This window comes from Ahaetulla prasina, chromosome 5, assembly GCF_028640845.1.
Source record: "Ahaetulla prasina isolate Xishuangbanna chromosome 5, ASM2864084v1, whole genome shotgun sequence".
Classification (NCBI taxonomy): Eukaryota; Metazoa; Chordata; class Lepidosauria; order Squamata; family Colubridae; genus Ahaetulla; species Ahaetulla prasina.
In genome coordinates this window covers 80,307,614-80,326,918 of record NC_080543.1, presented here as the reverse complement: position 1 = coordinate 80,326,918, position 19,305 = coordinate 80,307,614, and the positions used below count along the sequence as shown (strand labels likewise).

Sequence of the window (19,305 nt, the reverse complement as noted above, 5' to 3'; positions counted from 1 at the left end):
AGGATGCCATTCTCCATCTTCTAAACATCAATGCCATTCAGTGGGTGCCGCTATCCCAATGCGGTCACGGTTTTTACTCTTGCCTGTTTGTGGTATGCAAATCCTCGGCGGGATGGAGGGCAATTCTTGACCTCAAATCTTTAAACCGTTATGTCAAGTACCGTAAATTTAAAATGCAATCTCTGCATACAGTTTTGGAATCCATTCGCCTGAGATATTATCTCTCCTCCATAGATTTAACGAAAGCATATCTTCATATACCCATAGCTCCTGATCATAGGAAATTCCTCCATTTCTCTTACAAGGGCGAGCATTTTCAGTATTCTTCTTTACCCTTTGGGTTGTCTCGGCTCCAAGGGTGTTTTCTAAGGTCTTGGGGGCGTTAATTGGCCATATTCACTTCCTGTCCGTTCGCCTTCAATTCTACCTTGATGATATTCTCATCCTGTCACGTTCGGAGCAGACTGCTCTCCACAACCTGTCTACTACTTTACACATTCTGCAAACTCACGGTTTCTCCATAAACTGGTCCAAAAGTCATCTCTCTCCCACCACGAGACTTCTTCACCTGGGGGCGGAAATTGAAACAAGTCTCTCCATGATTTACCTTACCCAAGACCGCCAATTTAGCCTCAAAGAGCTGACAGAGCGAATCATTTGTTCTCGCTCAGCATCTTTGAAAACTCTTTCCCAGTTACTGGGAAAGATGGTACCTACATTTGGAATTCTGCCCTGGTCTCGTCTCACAGTAGGGATCTGCAATGGATACCAGACGACACAATTCTTCTCTGCCAGGGGGCTCTCATCCATCCGGAACCCCAGTGGTTGCATCTCACCACTTGGAGGTTGAGCGGGGCATCCTAGCTCAACTTGTTGTGTCTTGCCCGCCCTCAGAGCAGCCGGGGCCTTCTTATCTGCTCCCGAACACGGAGGAATGTATGCCTCCCGGCCCCAGTCCTGGCTCCATGCCCAGACAAACTGCAGAAGAAGGAGCACCTCCCTGCCCCAGCCCTGACTCCATGCCCAGGCAAACGGAGCAGCTAGACCCCTCCCCCTCCTCCACAGCATGTGAGCCTGAGGAGGGTTTATTACCAACAGCTGATTGGAGTAATCCTCGCATCAGAAGATTGGATAGGCGGAGGCAACAGAAGGAAGGGAGGGGCAGGCCTTAATGAGTGCTGAGTCATGGAGCCACACCCCATGGCCTATATAAAGGATCTGCTTTCTGGCAGTCTCTGAGTCAGGCAAAAGTCGAACTTATCTTGCTGAAGTCACTTTCTGGTCCCCTGCCTGCTCTGAGGACTTTGCTAGGACTTTGGGCAGAGCTGCAGAGGCAAGCCTGATTCGGATTTCCCTGACCCGGCCGTCAGCGGAGGAGTGGGACACGACACAACTCAACATTTTTGCTCAGGCCATCACCACCATTCAGGCCTCTCGTTGTCCATCGACAAACCGCATTTATGAGGCCACTTGGTAGATTTTTTCGAGGTGGTACCTTCAGCAGTCGATTGTTCCTACAGATCTGGAATTGGCCCACATTATTGGCTTCTTACAGGATGGATTGAACTTGGGCTTAAAGCCCAATACGCTTGGATGCCAAGTGGTGGCCATCTCATCGGTTCTCTCTTGTGGCTCGTTGGACTCACTTGCTAAACATCCTGTCATACGACATTTTTTAAGGGGAGCGACCAATTTGCATCCCCCTGTAGTGCATAGATATCCCTCTTGGAATCTGAACAAAGACTTATCTGCTCTGACAGAGCGCCCTTCGAACTTCTCCGAGAGGTTTCTCTCTGTTTTCTGACCCTCAAAGTGTCCTTTCTGATTGCCATCACCTCCACTCGCTGCATTTCCGAACTTGCAGCCCTCTCAACTCAGAGGGACCTCTGCATTTTTCATTTGGATAGAGTCATCTTACGTCTTGACCCTACCTTTACCCCAAAGGTAAATTCTCTGTTTCACCACTCACAGGAAGTAGTACTTCCCAACTTCTGCCCTATACCTACTCACCGGCTAGAACATCAGTGGCACAATCTAGACATTCATCGTGCTCTCAAAATTTATTTACATCGCACATCTTCTATCAGGCAGACAAAGGCACTCTTTGTCTCTTTCCAACCAGCTTCTTTAGGCACAAAAGTCTCTGCTCCCACCATTGGCAGATGGATTCGAGCTACTATCGCAACCGCTTACGATACACAGTCCTTGCCTCGGCCTAAACACATCACAGCGCACTCCATGCGGAGCACGGCCACGTTGGCTACTTGGTCTACTCAGGCCCTGCTGGAAGAAGTATGCAAGGCAGCAACTTGGGCTACTCCAACGCCCTTCATCAGACACTACAAGCTGGATTCATACGCCTCGGCAGACACAGCTTTTGGCGGAAGGGTATTACAGAGTGTCCTCGACGTTCAATGAGCCAGCGGCTGGCCATCATCCACCCGGATGGACATCGAGCTTTGGTATGTCCCTTGCCTGACTGCCGTTTTCTCTGATGTGGAGAATGGGGATTGGACTTACCTGAGATGCCCTTTCTCAGGGAGGTGAAAACGACAGTCAGCTCCACACTATTGGGGCCGGCCACCAGACGTGGGGGAGGGTGGACACTAATTGTTTTTCATTCCATAAAGACACGTCACTCTGCGACAGTTTCCTCACCAAAAACTGGAGCCCAACAGGAAGAGGCGGGGCTTGAAAGTGTTTGCAGACTCAGTCCACCAAGCTTGACAGATGAGGCAAACCCTTGCCTGACTGCCGTTTTCACTTCCCTGAGAAAGGGCGTCTCACGTAAGTCAAACACCCATTCTCTCGAATTCTGCATTCAACTGGATGTGAGCCACAATCAGCTCCTGGTCTTGTTTTTACTGACTGTATAGAGCTTCTCCATCTTTGGCTACAGAGCACATAGTCAATCTGATTTCTGTGTTGACCATCTGGTGATGTCCATGAGTAGAGTCGTCTCTTGGGTTGTTGCAAAAGAGTGTTTGCTATGACCATCGTATTATCTTGACAGAATTCTATCAGCCTGTGCCCTGTTTCATTTTGTACTCCAAGGCCATACTTGCCTGTTATTCCGGTAAAATGAAAGTTATTTACCTGTTAAATTAAAGCTACAGGCATGTTTTGACTGCACTGATTGGAATATTTTTAAAGATACCTCTGCAGACCTGGATGAACTCACAGATACTGTAACATCATATGTCAGCTTCTGTGAAGACCTATGTGTACCTACAAGGAACTTGCGAATATACAGTAACAACAAACCTTGGTTCACACCTAAACTTAAGCAGCTACAACATTCCAAAGAGGAAGCCTACAGAAAAGGTGATAAAATGCTGTACAATCAGGCTAGAAATGCACTAACAAGGGAGATCAGAGCAGCAAAAAGAAGCTACTCTGAAAAGCTAAAGAATCAGTTTTCAGCAAATGAACCAGCAAACATGTGGAAAACTCTTAAGAATATCACCAGCTATGGCAAACTCCTTCCCAGGGTGAAGGTAATCAACAACTGGCAGATGACCTGAATGAGTTTTAGTGCAGGTTTGAAAGGAAACTACAGCCACCTATCTCCACAGCCCCCATCTCAAGACACACCAACAACAGCCAAGCCTCCTACAACTGACCCCATTTCATTGGGTTCACAACCCCTAGTGATCACAGAAAAGGAAGTGCAGGACCTATTTCACAGACAAAAGCCGAAAAGCTCCAGGCCAAGACAAGATAACTTCTTCTTGTTTAAAAGTCTGTGCTGACCAATTGGTCCCCATCTTCACCCATATTTTCAATAAATCACTAGAGATGTGCTATGTTCCTTCTTGCTTCAAACGCTCTACCATCATCCCAGTGCCGAAGAAGCCCACCATCAAGGAACTGAATGACTACAGACCAGTTGCTTTAACATCTGTAGTCATGAAAACCTTTGAAAAGCTAGTGCTTTCCTACTTGAAAACCATCACGGATCTGCTGTTAGACCCCTTGCAATTTGCATACCGAGCAAATAGATCAACAGATGATGCTGTTAATATGGCTCTGCACTACATCCTACAACATCTTGAGTCTCCAAAGACCTATGCAAGGGTCCTTTTTGTAGACTTTAGTTCAGCATTCAATACCATCATTCCAGACATTCTTCTAACTAAGCTAAACCAGCTACAGGTACCGGAACAGACTTGTAAATGGATCACAAGCTTCCTAACAAACAGGAAGCAGCAGGTGAAGCTAAGCAAGATCACATCAAATACCTGTACAATTAGCACAGGGGCCCCCCAAGGCTGTGTGCTCTCCCCACTTCTCTTCTCTCTGTATACCAAGCTGTTGAAAAAAGAAGCTTCCATAGCATATAATCTGTGCCTGACTCGTCGGAGAACTTGTATACTCCCCTAGACGCAAAGTCCATCCTTCTCCAGGATGTTGAAGTATCCTTTTGGACTTCCAGAGAGTTATATGGGGGGGGTACACTGCGGCCCACGTAGTTGGCTAGGGCAGGGTTATGTATCAACAACAGCTGGTAGTTCCCTACAGAGTATTAACGGACAATCTTATCTTGCCATGCCACAGACGATGATAGCTCTTTTTACTGGCAAGCAGATTGAATACCTCCATTGGGCCAGACCTTGTGCTTGGAATGCCTGGAAGTTTTGGCAGGAACTCCTTAGCCTCCAGGTTGAGGTTGTGTATCGCAGATGCTTGTGTACTTGCCTGCGGAGGAGCTTTCACTGCTGCTGATGGAGTACTCTGGTTGCCCCGTATATCTTGGTTTGATGGGGTAGGTTGTTTACTTCCAAGGGAGGAGTCTTGTGGTCTGGATTTTACGATATCAGCCATCTGAGTAGTTCATAGAGCCGGTGGTTAGGGTTCTCCTCCTTGTCCCTGCTGTGGGGAGTTCTGGTCCTCTATATAGGACTTGACACGCTCATACAAGTTCTCCTTCTCTAACTGTGCAGGATTGAAATTGAGTGAAGCGTGGTTAGCTTCTGCCTGTAAAGCTTCAGCCAGTGCTACTTTTCTCTGTGTCTCCCTTTCGTACTTCAAATAGTCAAGTCTGGCCTGAACTTTGGCCATTTCCTCCTTTTGTCCGGCCTGAACTCTGGTCACTTCTTTCTTCTGCAATTGCTCTTCGTTTGCCATACTCAAAGTTGCCTTGGTCACCACAGCTTCAGCTCGTGCCTTTGCAGCATGGGTGATGGGAACGATGAGAAGATTAATAGTGCAGATTTAATAAATAGTTTGACAGTGTTGAGGGAATTATTTGTTTAGCTGAGTGATGGACTCCGGGAAAAAACTGTTCTTGTGTCTAGTTGTTCTGGTGTGCAGTGCTCTATAGCGTCGTTTTGATGGAAGGAGTTGAAACAGTTTATGTCCTGGATGTGAGAGATCTGTAAATATTTTCACGGCCCTCTTCTTGATTCGTGCAGTATACAGGTCCTCAATGGAAAGCAGGTCGGTAGCAATTATTTTTTCTGCAGTTCTAATTATCCTCTGAAGTCTGTGTCTTTCTTGTTGGGTTGCAGAACTGAACCAGACAGTTATAGAGGTGCAAATGACGGACACAATAATTCCTCTGTAGAACTGAATCAGCAGCTCCTTGGGCAGTTTGAGCTTTCTGAGTTGGTGCAGAAAGAACATTCTTTGTTGTGCTTTTTTGATGATGTTTTTGATGTTAGGTGTCCATTTTAAGTCTTGAGATATGATAGAACCTAGAAACTTGAACGTCTCTACTGTTGAGACTGCGTTATCTACTATTGTAAGAGACGGTAGTATAGGAGGGTTTCTCTTAAAATCTACCACCATTTCTACAGTTTTGAGTGTGTTTAGTTCAATATTGTTCCAGTTGCACCACAAGGCTAGTTGTTCAACCTCCCGTCTGTATGCAAATTCATCATTGTCTCGAATCAGATGTCGAAATTTCTTAACTGCTGTCACCCTCCACTTTAATTAAGTGCATTTCTCCTACTAGATTGTTTTACTGTTTATTACTTTGTTAAAAGTTTGCTCTACTGAGTGTTTTACATGATTAATACAGGAGGGGGGAGGTTTTTACTGTTCCCAGCGTTCGGCTGACATTGCACGTGTGGGAGATGGAGATACAGTTCGTTTGAACTGTTTTGGCGCATGAATGTAATGGCAGCTGCTTGCCCCACATTCCATCCAGATGATTGACAGAGGGAGAATATTGGAAGTGAAACTACACGTGGCCAAGGAGGAAGACGACATTGGATTATTACTGTATGACCTCTAGGAGGGGGAGGGATCAGGAGACAATATGACTCTGTGGTTTTGATTTACTTCCAGTTCTGGTTTTGTCTGTCCTGCATTTCAGACTTACTTAGTAAAAATTACCAATTTCTTCAAAATGATGGAGTTGGGTCTTTATTTTCTTAAGTACTGATCTGAGGCTAGCTGACATTTGCATTTCCAAGAGCAAGATGACCACAGTCAATCCTTACTAAATATTCCCTGATGCATCCAATATATCAATATTTTTGGAATAGAATAGAATAATACTGTATTGGCCAAGTGTGATTGAACACATAAGGAATTTGTCTCTAGTACATAAGCTCTCAAAAAGGCAATAAATGATAAATCATGATCATGTTCATGAAGTGCAACATCAAAAATCATAAGATACAAACTCATTGATAATATTTTAGTTATATTAATCCCATTATTATTTTGACTATTTTAAAGTTTGATATACTAGAGATTATATGGCATGTCATCCCCCGGAGCCAGCCTCGTGTCACCTCCTGCGTGGCCAGCACCAACCAGGAGGGGCACGGGTCAGCAAACATGTGGTGGCATTCAACCTCCCCAGTAACCTGTCCATGTCCTCAGGCGTCACAGGGTCAAAACTATCCCAAACAGTCTCAACAAGACGTGTCTCGAACCTCTCGTCTGGGTCTACCCAATTTTGATCCAATCCATCCCGAAGCTGAACGATTTTATCGTATAGATAACCGTTAAACTCCTCGGCACGTCCCTGCAACGGGTCATCCCGCTCCCCCTGTTGAAGGAGAGAGCAAGTCACCCGAAACAGGGCGGCCGGGCGGTTATCTGCCGACGCAATGAGGGAGGAAACGTACAAACGTTTCGCATCCCTCAATGCCACTAGGTAGGTCCTACTATAGGACCTAACTAGTGTCCGGTCACCTTCCGAACGGCTGGATCTCCAAACACTCTCTAGGTGTCTTCTCCGGCGTTTCATCTCCCTCAGCTCCTCGGAAAACCAAGGAGCTGGTTGAGACCGACGCCGGGTCAGAGGCCGCAAAGGCACAACACGGTCCAAAGCTCCAGCCGCGGCCTGTTCCCAGGCCGCGACTAGCTCTTCAGCCGTGCCACGGGCCAGATTCTCGGGAAACAGCCCAAGCTCCATCAGGAACCTCTCGGGGTCATCAGGCGCCTGGGACGGAACCAGCGCATTGGTTCCGTCTCCCTGCGGTGGTGAGTAGCGGTTCGAAAGTCCAGACAAAGAAGAGAATGATCTGACCATGACAAAGGCTCGACAACTAAATCATTTAAAATCAGATCATTCGACCACTGGCCAGAGATAAAAATCAGATCTAGAGTGCCTCCCCTGATGTGGGTAGGGCCGTCCACTAATTGATTCAGGTCCATGGCCGTCATGGAAGCCATGAACTCCCGGGCCATCGAGGATGCCACGCCAGTTGATGGCAAATTGAAATCCCCCATGACCAACAGTCTAGGGGTTTCAACTGCCAACCCAGCTAGCAACTCCAACAGCTCGGGCAGGGCTGTTGTCACGCAGCAAGGAGCCAGGTACGTGATCAACAAGCCCACCTGAGTCCTACGACCCCACCTCACATAGAGGGATTCACAACCAGCTATCTGAGGCATAGTAGTCTCCCTTGGTTCCAGGCTTTCCTTAATAATAACCGCCACCCCGCCACCCTTACCTTGGGCCCTCGGCTGGACTGCTCGGAAACCTGGTGGGCACATCTCCACTAGGGGAACCCCACCTTCCGTGCCCAACCAGGTCTCCGTAATGCCCATAACGTCCGTGGTCCCCTCCTGAATTAGATCTGAAATCAGGGGGGCTTTGTTAACCACGGACCTTGCTGTATAGAAGTATATCATTTTCTGCTCTATCATATTGACAAGCCTTTCAATCAGTACCCTACTATTGCCACATTTGCTATAAAAATGTGGAACAATTATAGAAAGTTTTACCATCAGGCTTAGTATATCAGTGTGTCTTATTAAGAACTGATCTAATGAATTTTACTAAAATTCTACACGTGTTAGTAGTTGATATAAAAACCTTTATTTTTATATGCTATTTGATACCTTTTAGTCTGATATTTGTTTTGAATATATTCTATCCATCTTTTCCATTCCACTATATATCTTTCTTGTGAATAGTCTTTCAAATATGCTGAAATTTTTGCCTTTTCTGCTAAGTTCGTTACTTTTAGTGTCCATTCTTCAATAGTAGGCAATTGTTCCTTCTTCCAGTAGTGTGCCACCAGTAGTCTGGCTGCTGATATTAAGTTTAAAATTAATTTAGTCTCTATTGATGTACAGTCCGTAGTTATACCCAATAAAAACAATTGTGGGGTAAATTTTATCTTCTTCAAAATATTTTGCATAATCCACCAAATTTTAATCCAAAATGCTTTGATTTTTTTACAAGTCCACAATATATGATAATAAGTAGCATCATCACAGTCACATCTCCAACATTTAGCTTGCAAATTCGGATACATACACGCCAATTTTTTTGGATCTAGGTGCCATCTATAAAACATTTTATAAAAATTTTATCTCAAGTTTTGGGCTTGCATATATTTAACATTTCTAACCCATATTGTTTCCCATGTTTCCATCATTATAGGTTGTTGAATATTTTGTGCCCATTTTATCATACAGTCCTTAACTAATTCCGCTTCTGAATCTATTTCTATCAACGCATTATATAACCTTTTAATATGCGATTGGCTTTGATCTCTAATTTGCTTTACCAGATTTTCCTCATGTTGCATAATACCAATTTTTTAGTCTTCTCTCCATCTAGCTTGCAGCTGCCCATATTGAAACCAAGTATAATTTATCCTTTCTTCTCTCATTATATTTAAAGGTTTCAATTGTAATTTACCCTCCTGCATAAAGAGGAGCTCTTTATAGGTAACCACTTCCTGTTTTTGTTCTGTATTTATATTCTCTATTGCATGCCTAGGGATTGCCCATATGGGAATTTTATAATTTAATTTATATTGGTACCTTTTTCCAAACCCGCAACAAAGCATTTCTAAGTATATGACTTTTAAAAGTCCTGTCCACTTTTTTTATCATAGTCATTTATCATTATCATATGAATGACTAGAAAGTAATAATTGTATTTGTATACAGTATTCCCTTTTTAAAAAACTTTTTTTATATGAAATAAGGGAGTTATGGTTCTAGGGGAGGGATGGGAGTTTATGAATAATTAGCGTATTTCAGCTTATGATTGGTAAATGCTATACCCTGTATTTGCTCTGGGAAGTTGGGGGCGAGGGGGGTTGGGTGAAGGGGGGGAGGTGGAGGGAGGAGGAGGGTAATTATTTGTTAAAACTGTGGTAAAACTTTTTAATAAAAAAAAACATCTTTATTTTTAAATCTTAGAAGTCCCTCTTGGTCATGGATTGAAACAATCCAAATAAAGTGTGAATATTCTACTTACTGTTTGTGGATTTAGTTCTTCTTCTCCCATAGGCTCATCCATAATTTGTTGACCATTCTACAAAAATCATAATTTAAAGAAGTTATTGGAGGAACTTTATTAAAGCAACTGACGTGCATAGTCCTCATTTAGGGACTGCAATTGGTTCTAGTGACTTGGTTAACACCAAAGCAGTCACTAAATGAAAATCACATTATGACAAGTGTTTTAAATTTTACTTCAGCTTTCCTTTTGCTTTGGGATATGACCCCAAATGGTTGAGTGAGCCTAAACCAGGGTTGTCAAACTCAATTTCATTGAGGGCCGCATCCAGTGGTAGGATTCAAGTAATTTAACAACCGGTTCTCTGCCCTAATGATTTCTTCTAACAACCGGTTTGCCAAACTGTTCAGAAAGTTAACAACCGGTTCTCCCGAAGTGGTGCGAACTGGCTGAACCCCACCACTGGCCGCATCAGACTGTGTTTGACCTGGGGGGTGGGGTGGCCACGGGGCATGGCCAGCTCACTCGTGTCGGGGGACACCTGTGGTGGCCCAAGCACTCTGCCAGTGAAAACAGAGCTTGGGTTTGCTGGCACAGGATTGCAGGAGGCCGTCAAAGCTAAAAATGGACCTTGAGAAGGCTGTGTTCCATTTTTGCTGGCAGAGGCACAGTAGGCTGCTCCTTCACTGTTTCCAGGGCTGCCCCGTGGGCCAGATTTAAGCACCCCACGGGCCAGATCCAGCCAGTGGGCCTTGAGTTTGATACCCCTGGCCTAAACAATGGGAAAGGTTTCCAGAACTTAATTCATGAGAAAGCCAGGTAAAAGGATAACTCTTATTTACCCACATCCTCCAGAATGCTTACCTAGTGCTGGGATAACTAGCAAGAATATAATTAATGTTTCTATTTACATTCATTGCAAAGGAAGGGACTACGAGAATAAGCAGTTACACAATGGGGTGTACACTTCGGATGTACACTTCAAAAGGAAGTGTACCAGCAAGCCCTTAAAGAGGAAAACAAAAACCTTTAATGTTAAGTTCATTAGTGTCTTGTTAGTATCAGATAGGAACACAGACACATAAAGGGTTCTAATCAACTAATTAAAGTCGCTGAGATGAACTTACAGTTAGCACTTTTTAGGAACACACTACCATTGTGGAGAAAGAGATAACTTGCTTAGGCAATCTCTCCACTCTGGGTGTGTGTGTGTGTGAGAAAAATGGTCAGGCACAGGGCAACATGTACTAACTGACTGTAATAGGAAACACATGATTGAAAAAGAGATGCTGTAGACAAAAATATGGGCATTGGTCACAAAGTTACTTTTACATTACTGCTGTAACCGAACAGGCGCTGTCCAAAGCAGTCAATAAACGAGGACTATCCATATATATAATTATATTAATCTTTCCATGGTTTAACCAAAACCCTTTGCTTTTTTTAGAAAAAATATAAAACATAATTACAATTGTCTTGTAAAACGTAATTATAAAAAAATAACAAATCTACTTTTAGAGAAGCTAAACAAATTTCCTCCCAGTGTTTTGAAATATTGTTAGTTCAAGTGCTGTAAGATGTAAACATCTGCAAACACTAAAAAGGAAAATAATATCTATTTAAGAATAATTTAGTTCATTTTCTATGAACTGAAAATGGCAGATTAACAGGTAATTTAAATTAAAAATAAAACTTATATTGGTATACAATAAGGAAAAACATGTTTACATATTTACAATCTTTGTTCACTGATACAGGAGAATATTTGTAGCTCAGGATTGAAGCACCAAGGACCCCTCAGTGTTCATTTAGTTGAAAAATTAAACCTGTTCCCTAAACCATAAAGAATGATTAATCAACTAGGCAGCAATTATTTTAAAATATTTTTAAAGTAGTCATAAAACAGTACGGGAAGCTTGAAATAGATGCTACCATACATACATACATTGATACATACACCACATACATACATACATTTATATCATCTAGGGAAAAAATGAATACTTTATTGGGGAGGAGCAACTGTTTTTAAATTATCGTAATTTTGGCAATCAGATACCAGTAAAAATGTGTATTCCATTCTACAGTAGCACTTAATTCTTGCATGAAACTTATCTGTTTGGGTTCCAGCCTCAGAGTCTAAGAAAAAGAAAGTTGTATTGCCTTAAATATTTCAAGACCATACACAAATTCTCTGGCACATAAGATATGGGTCTCCCTACTTTGCAGACTTTTGATCACAGGTCTGAGTTCACCTTAAATTTATCTAAGCATATGTAATGTTTCTAAATTCTTCTGAACCATATGCCAGGGCCGTGGTGGCTCAGGCTGTAAGATAGCCTGTTATTAAAACACAGCAGCCTGCAATTACTGCAGGCTCGAGTCCCACCAGGCCCAAGGTTGACTCAGCCTTCCACCCTTTATAAGGTAGGTAAAATGAGGACCCAGATTATTGTGGGGGCAATAAGTTGACTTTGTAAATATACAAATAGAATGAGACTATTGCCTTACACACTGTAAGCCGCCCTGAGTCTTCGGAGAAGGGCGGGATATAAATGTAAATAAAAAAAATAAAAAAAATTGGTTGGCATTTCCATTTGTCCTGTCTAATGTTAATAGTTCTTTGGGATTTCTGTGCACTAGGAAAGATGAAGGGAAAAAGAAAAGAGCGATTGGTAGCAAGATGGATGGTCTGAATTATAGCCACAAAGGATGCACTGTTGAAAGTTCTGGAAGACCAGGTGGAGAAGATTGTCCAGGAGAAAATCTATGCAGTCGCTAAAAGTTGATATTGACTTGGTGGCATATAATCAATCAGACAGCTGGAATAAAAGCAGTGCTTTTATTTGACTAAGCTATATACTATGCCTATAATTTCAACTTGAGAAATCTGACTCAAATATGTGTAAATGTTGCATAAAAATATAATTATCTATTTAACATCTAACAATATTTCATCTGATTTTATTATTTTCTGAGTTATATTTTACCCACTAGGTTCTCTTTCTCATTTTATTTATTTAGTTACTGATACATTTAATACTTTTGTGAAAAAAAATTATCTAACATGGAATTGTACTCTCCAGTGACACACAAACAAATGTAAAATGGTAATCATGCTGTCATCTATAGATTTTTTTAAAAAAAATCATTCAGAAGGTAAAACATAAAACAATTTAATATAAAATGGATTATGAGTGGGAAATAGAATAGAACAGAATTTTTTTTATTGAATTTTTTTTTAATTTGGAAACAAATTAAAATCTAATTATATACATTTAAATAAGGCAGATGCTCACAATACATTATCCTTCAAAATAAGAAAGTGAACCTATAAGCACATAATCTAAAACTTCTCTTCAGGTTTACTCTTTGATTTATTAAACCAGACAACCTAAATTTAGCCAAACTATTTTGGATAAACTATTTTGAATAACTAGCAAACTGCTTCTTAAAACATATGAACTGTGAGAAAAATGTGTAAACAGATCATCAGTTACGCTTCCTTACGGCAGAAGCAGGATATGCAGTGTTTCCTTTTAAAAAAAGAATTTAAAAAAATGTAGCCCTGCAAACTTTTTTCTTTCTTCTTAAGACTAGGAGGAAGTTAAGCATCTGGGCAAAATGAGAGGAAATAGAGGGAAGAATAATGGCAGCCCCACCCCAATATCAAGACGACAAAACAAGGAAGGTATGTTTTTATCTGTTGTTCTGCATTAGGAAATTCATATATAACAACTATTGAAAAATCCACAGGGAAAGGTATCTTTCTGTAGTGTTAAAGGTAAGTGTAATATTTCTCTCCATAAACTGTAACAACCACAAAGAGATGCTTTAGCACTATCTCTATAAAAGAGACACAATACAAATACCCATTTCAAAAGGCCCCTTTGTCATGGAAGAGAAGACACTGTTGTGAAAAACAGGAAAATTGCAAATAATCAAAAAGTATCTTATTAAATGAACATGAGAATGTCTCTGTGTGAAAGGAAATGGAAACAAAAGACCTAAAATCCAAATCATAATTTGTAATGCAAAAGTGTTAAATTTCTTGGTTCCCCTATTCCATTATTTAGAAGGAACAGCATTTTGTAACCCTACACACAAAAGATTATTTGGAAAACCCTCCCTTTTTTACTTGTTTGCAAAGGAAATTAGTGGAAAAGGGTAATAGGGTAAAACACTTTCAAAAGCACCTTAGTTTGCTGCAAGGAAGAAAAGTACAGATGTGTATCATAAAGTTTTATTCCAAAAGTCTGCTGTGCAGTACTCTAGGGTTATAGGAAGGGGGATCCAACAAAACTAACTTCGTCAGTGAAATGGAGGAGGTAAAGATAGACAAAGATGGTCACAAATCAGACTGAAAAATCTATTTGAGGTAGTGATATGAGACAATCTTGATGTCAAACAGGTTTGCTAGATAAATGGCTTCCATTATCCTCCACTACCCTGGTTGGGAGTAATAAGATTTGCAGCACAATTTACTTCGAGAGCACAGGATTAAGGGAGCCCGAGTCTAAGAGGCAAGGCAAGCAGGAAACGTTTTACTTCCCGGTCTCCGCCCATCGCCTCTAAAAGGAATAGAACGAGGAAATGGAGCGTGCGTGACTCTCTCCAGCCTTCTCAATGAGAGACGGAGAAAGAGGCGGCAACGGGGCAATGACGCTCCTTTGCTGAGGTGACCGAGCTTTTCCTCGTGGTTCTCCCGCCCTTCCTCCTGGTCATGCAGGCGGGATTCCACGCGGTTGGCTAACCGAGCCCCGCATATCCGGGAATGCCCCACGCGCTTACCTCGACGCTGCTGCCACTTTCGGCCGTACTCTCAACAGCCATTTTCTGCCAGGGGTCCGCCAACTGTGCCAACGGCATCTTTCTTCTTTAACTTCAAGTTCCCGCCGTTGTCTCCTGCCGCCCCTCAGGAACACCGAAACATAGGACCCCTCTTCGTTATTTTCCTTCCCGGTAAGGGGAGGAGATTACCGGAGATGCGGTTCCTACCCCTCCAGATGAGGCAAGGATACTCACGACGGCGTAGGAGCAGACGTTCAACAGGAAGCCTTCGCTACTTGGTAAATCTAACCTCAGCTCCTCTCCCGCGGCTGGGGCTATTACTCACTTCACTTCCGCTCCCAATATGGCCGCATCCGAACGTACCTGCCTATCAAACGGATGTTGTCTGCGTCATTCCCGAGGGCGGGACTGACTCAGCCAATCAGTTTATACCTCAGGTAGTAAAGAAACCGACTCAGAGCTGCGGGCAGTGGCAGTGAGGGTAGTTTTGCTGGTGGAGGATTCTGGATACGTGAAGGTTCTGTCACGTACTCTTGCGCGAGATACGCTTCAGATACGACTGCTATCCTCTGCTACCTTTATTAAAGGCGCGTCATCGCTCATCCATCTCAAAATGCAGTATTCTGCGCATGAAGTCACATTCTTCTCCGTGATCGCTTTCCCTCAGCGTCGGGAACCTGATCCGGAATAATTGCCGCCTCCCTTAAAGGATGGTGGTACAAAACGTCGTTGGGGATTCTTCAGAGCGTAATTAGTCTTCTCTTCTTGGTGTTTTCTTAACAACCTTCAAGTAAATTAAGACATTTTTAAAATGTCCCGTTACCCAGTTTTTAACTTGGCTGGAAGACAGGCGCTCCTCGAGTCTGCTTGCAAGAATTGCAGCGCCCGTAAGGATTCGACGTTCCCTTAACTATAATGACTCTTTTTTTTCTTTTTCATTTATTTAAATTTTGTTGGAGATGATAAAATAACATATTCATCTGTGATGCTGTAGATTGTTCGTGGTTCATAATTAAGAATTCAGTATGTTCCCTAAGAAATATAACACTAGAACCTACAGCTAAGGATGTAATTATGAGAAATATTTCATTTTTGGAAAGGGAATCATTTATTTCCAAGAAAATGATCTCAGAATTTGACTGAAAGAATAATGCTGAAGACAGAGCTTAAAGGAATTAAAGATTGCAGCTGTATAATAACATATATATTTATTATAATTATATCCTACTTTTTTCCAGGAGCAAAAGTTGGTAAATGTATCCCCATATTATCCTCACAAAAACTCTGCATTGTAAATTGGATTCAAAGACAGCAGCTGATTTTCAGATCTGTTGTGCAAATTTAAATCTTAATCTCCCCAATCCTTATTAACATTCTAATCACTGCTTTATTTCCAATGACAAGTCCTATCAAAAAATAATCATTACATTGTGGGTTTTTTTTCAGAACAGAAACCACAACTGTACTATACTTTTGTAGGAATTTAGCACCCACCCCCCTCCTAGAAGAATGAAATATTTTAGAAAATATTTAAAAGGCAGAATATATTTCCCTGGATGAGAAATGGAGAAACATGTTTTAAAGACAAAGCAGCTTCCTGACGCCCCCCCCCCACCTTTGTCAATGGGCCATTAAAGGCTCAGCTAAGCTCACTCATTTCCCCCCACCTTTGTCAACCATCATCTGCATCATAATAGAACCCATCTAGCAACTGAAACTCACCACATGGCACCTGGGAAGATTACATCAGCCAGCAAGGCTAGCTAAGACCCCCACCCCCTGGGAGTCTGACAGGGAGCACACAGGATCTCAGCCCTTTTCTGTTCAGGAACTCAAGCCATGTGATCCTGACCACCATTAAACCATCTTTCCAAGCAGCCTCCATGTTTCCAGTGTCTTTGTCCCCACTTGGAACTGAACCCAGATGGATATTTCTTCCAACAATTGGCACCCGCAGATGGGACTCCAAGCTAACCTAACCAATGGACCTGGCCCAGGTAAGCCTCCCTTGCTAGCAGCAAACCCATTGAGTCTGTGGGTAAGTTTCCCTGGACCTTGGCCATTTGGAACTAGGTTTTAAAGGGGTTTTGAGTGTTGAGCTCAAAGGCTGCTTGGAAAGAAGGTGAGTACTTCTAAATTTTAATTTTAAAGCATAGAAAAGCATGGGAAATATGTGTATGCCTGCATGTGTGTGAATGAGAGAGCCCTTCTCCCAATCACAGCTGGATCTTGCTTCCTCTGTGCATTTCCTAACCGCAGAAAGACCAACAGTCTGGAAAGCATGGGGGTTTTGCCAGAGCACAGGACCTTCTGTTAGGGAAGGAGGAAGTGTGTGTGTGGGATTCCACCTGAGGAAACAATCTGATTCCACCTCTTTGAGCAACCTCTAGCCGCACCTCTGCCTATTGCTAGCTCCACCAAGCCGTGACCGGTAGGATAGAGAAAGCAAGTGGGGGAAGCCAAACGTGGAACTTTGTGTTTATCAGGAACAGGAGCCGAGTAAAAGGAAAGTGAGTGTGAAGGGGACAATTAAAAAGAGTAGAGTTTACTAGTGTATTTTAGAGAAAGCAAAGCAGGAAGCAGTGTTGAGGAGGTGCTCATACCTGCTGGAGGGGCAGTAGGTCCTCTGGGATCACTTTTTTGATCCAAAATGAAGCTCCCTTAACAGGAAGGGGCCCATACTTCGACAGAAGGGAGTCGAAGTCCTTCCCAGAACTTTTTTTTCTGAAAACTGTAGAAGGGTCCACCCGGCTAAGCCAAAGTGAAAAATAAAACCTCACATCGGAGAGGGAAACATGGGAAGCAGTAGCTCGAGGGTGGTGGGAAATCCCCTAGGAGACCTGCTTGGGGCCTGGGATGCCCGGCGGCTGCCAGTTTTGCCTGGTATGTGGAAAAAGAAATTGAGGAAATTGTGTAATAAATGGGCTTTGCTAAGAGATGAGAATAGGAAACAAATTTGGCTAAATAAAGGTACTTAAAAGAAAAGGGAAATATATAAATAGGAATGTTGGGTTTTTGTTTTGTTCGCTTGTTTGTCTCTTTCTCTGTCTTCTATGGAACCACGTGGTCTGTCTGTTAAAATTTGTGCCTTCCCTAATTTAACTGAGATTTATGGCGGGAATGATCAGTGTGTGTGTAAATTTCAGTTTTGTTTTCCTCTCTTTGTCCTCCTTGTTTTTTATGTGTGTATGTCTGTCTTTGTGGGCCTCGAGGTAATTGTAACTAAAATGTATCTGATCTCTAGAGACAAGAATTTTAAATTGTTAGGGAAAAACAAAAACAAAAGGTTGAAGCAATGAAAATGGGAAAAGAGAGAGAGAGAAAAGAAAGAAAGAGCCTTTACCCTGTTTTTGTGTGGCCGACAGAAACTGGGTACAGAGAACTTTTCATTTGTTTTTTTCTCCTTCTCTCTATCTTAAAGTAACAACTCATGTTTATGAGGAAACGTTTTAAGTTCACTTACAAGAGAAAAAAAAATCAGTCTTGCATTTACTGTGTGTTTAAATGATTTTACCTGTTCATCCTCTTCCTGAAGTATGTGAATCCAGTTTTTTTCTTTCTCATCAGTTGTGTCTCCATTTTGTTGAAACTGCATTATCTTTTAGTAACTGCAATATTGATGTGTTGTTTCTTTTCAAACTCTGCCTGCAAGATATCTACACCCCCCCTCCTTTTAATCCTGTTACAATGCCTTTCCTGAGAAGATTACCCACAAAAGTGGGGAGGAGATCCTGTTCTAATGTCTTTCAGCCCTGAAAAGATGACTCTGCAACTGTGGAAGCAGAGCACATGGTTCCAGATGCTGCCCCCAGAGGAGACCTTCCATTTGTTGGAGCCAGGAATTGAGTTTGAATCTAGCCCCCACTGAAAGTCATCACAGCAACCAGATTGGAGCAGACCTTTCCAAACCTGACTGACCAAAAAGCATGCCACCCAGCAGACATGAAAGAAAGGACCCTGAGATGTACAAATAAAGACTAAAAGACTCTTTTCAATCCCCAGAAGACAACTGGAAAGACTATGGGGGAGGTGGAAAATTCATTGTAAGGTTTTCTTTCTTGTCTCATTTACATTGTAATCAGTCTAAAGTACTCACGTATAAGGATTGTATTTGAAAGTGGCTGCCACAGTTAGTTCTGAACACCTAAGATTTCTGTCTAATGGTAGGGAAATTTGTCCAGCATGTTTGTATTGTTTGTATTTCCTGAATTGTAAAGGTAGCTGCATACACAGGCACACACAGAGAGACACACCATTCAGAATTAGACTGAAACTATTCCCTTCACTTATCTCCACACAAGACTTCTCCTAGGTTGATTTTTGCTCTGTGGCACTAAAAGCCCAAGGAGTCAGATCTCCCTGCTAATTCCATGGGGGAGGGGCATCCCTCTCAGGCAATTCCTCTCTTGAGATAGCAGAAAAAGTGATATCCAAAACCCAAGCCCTGACTATGACTCACAAATTATGCTGCCCAGTTGCCCAGTAAAGCAAGATATGTTGCACTGGTGGTCTCATGAGTAGAAGTCCCAGGGCTCATTTAAAAAAAAAAAAGAAAGGAAAAAGCCTGGATTGCACACTGATTAACCTCAATTTGGACCAAAAAATAAATAAATCCTGGATGCACTAAAGTAAGAGCTAGGGCAGGTTCAGTAACTAACCCTTGGAAATGAGCAGCCTGTAATTTAAAGGAAAACCATGGCTGTGAAAATTTTGGGATGTGTGCTTGCTTGAAACCTGACTGGAAGCTCACAGAAAGCGATATCTAACAGCTGAAATTAATTGGCATAGAAAATTGGATACTGTAAAATTCTTACCAGAACTTTTCCCCTGGCTGCTAGACCTTCATGGTTGAA

At 42.3% G+C, this 19,305-nt stretch overlaps 1 protein-coding gene across 1 annotated transcript in view; it reads right to left on the bottom strand.

The window, feature by feature from the left end:
* Window positions 1–14,840, bottom strand: part of RPS6KA3 (ribosomal protein S6 kinase A3) — a 179,149-nt gene extending 164,309 nt beyond the window's left edge. Inside the window, exons 1-2 of the mRNA XM_058185843.1 lie at window positions 14,453–14,840; window positions 9,680–9,736 (exon numbers count right to left, since the gene is read on the bottom strand). Coding sequence (XP_058041826.1) covers window positions 9,680–9,736; window positions 14,453–14,530 — 135 coding nt within the window. The 5' untranslated portion in view covers window positions 14,531–14,840. The remainder of the gene's footprint in view (window positions 1–9,679; window positions 9,737–14,452) is intronic.
* Between the last annotated feature and the right edge of the window lie 4,465 nt (window positions 14,841–19,305).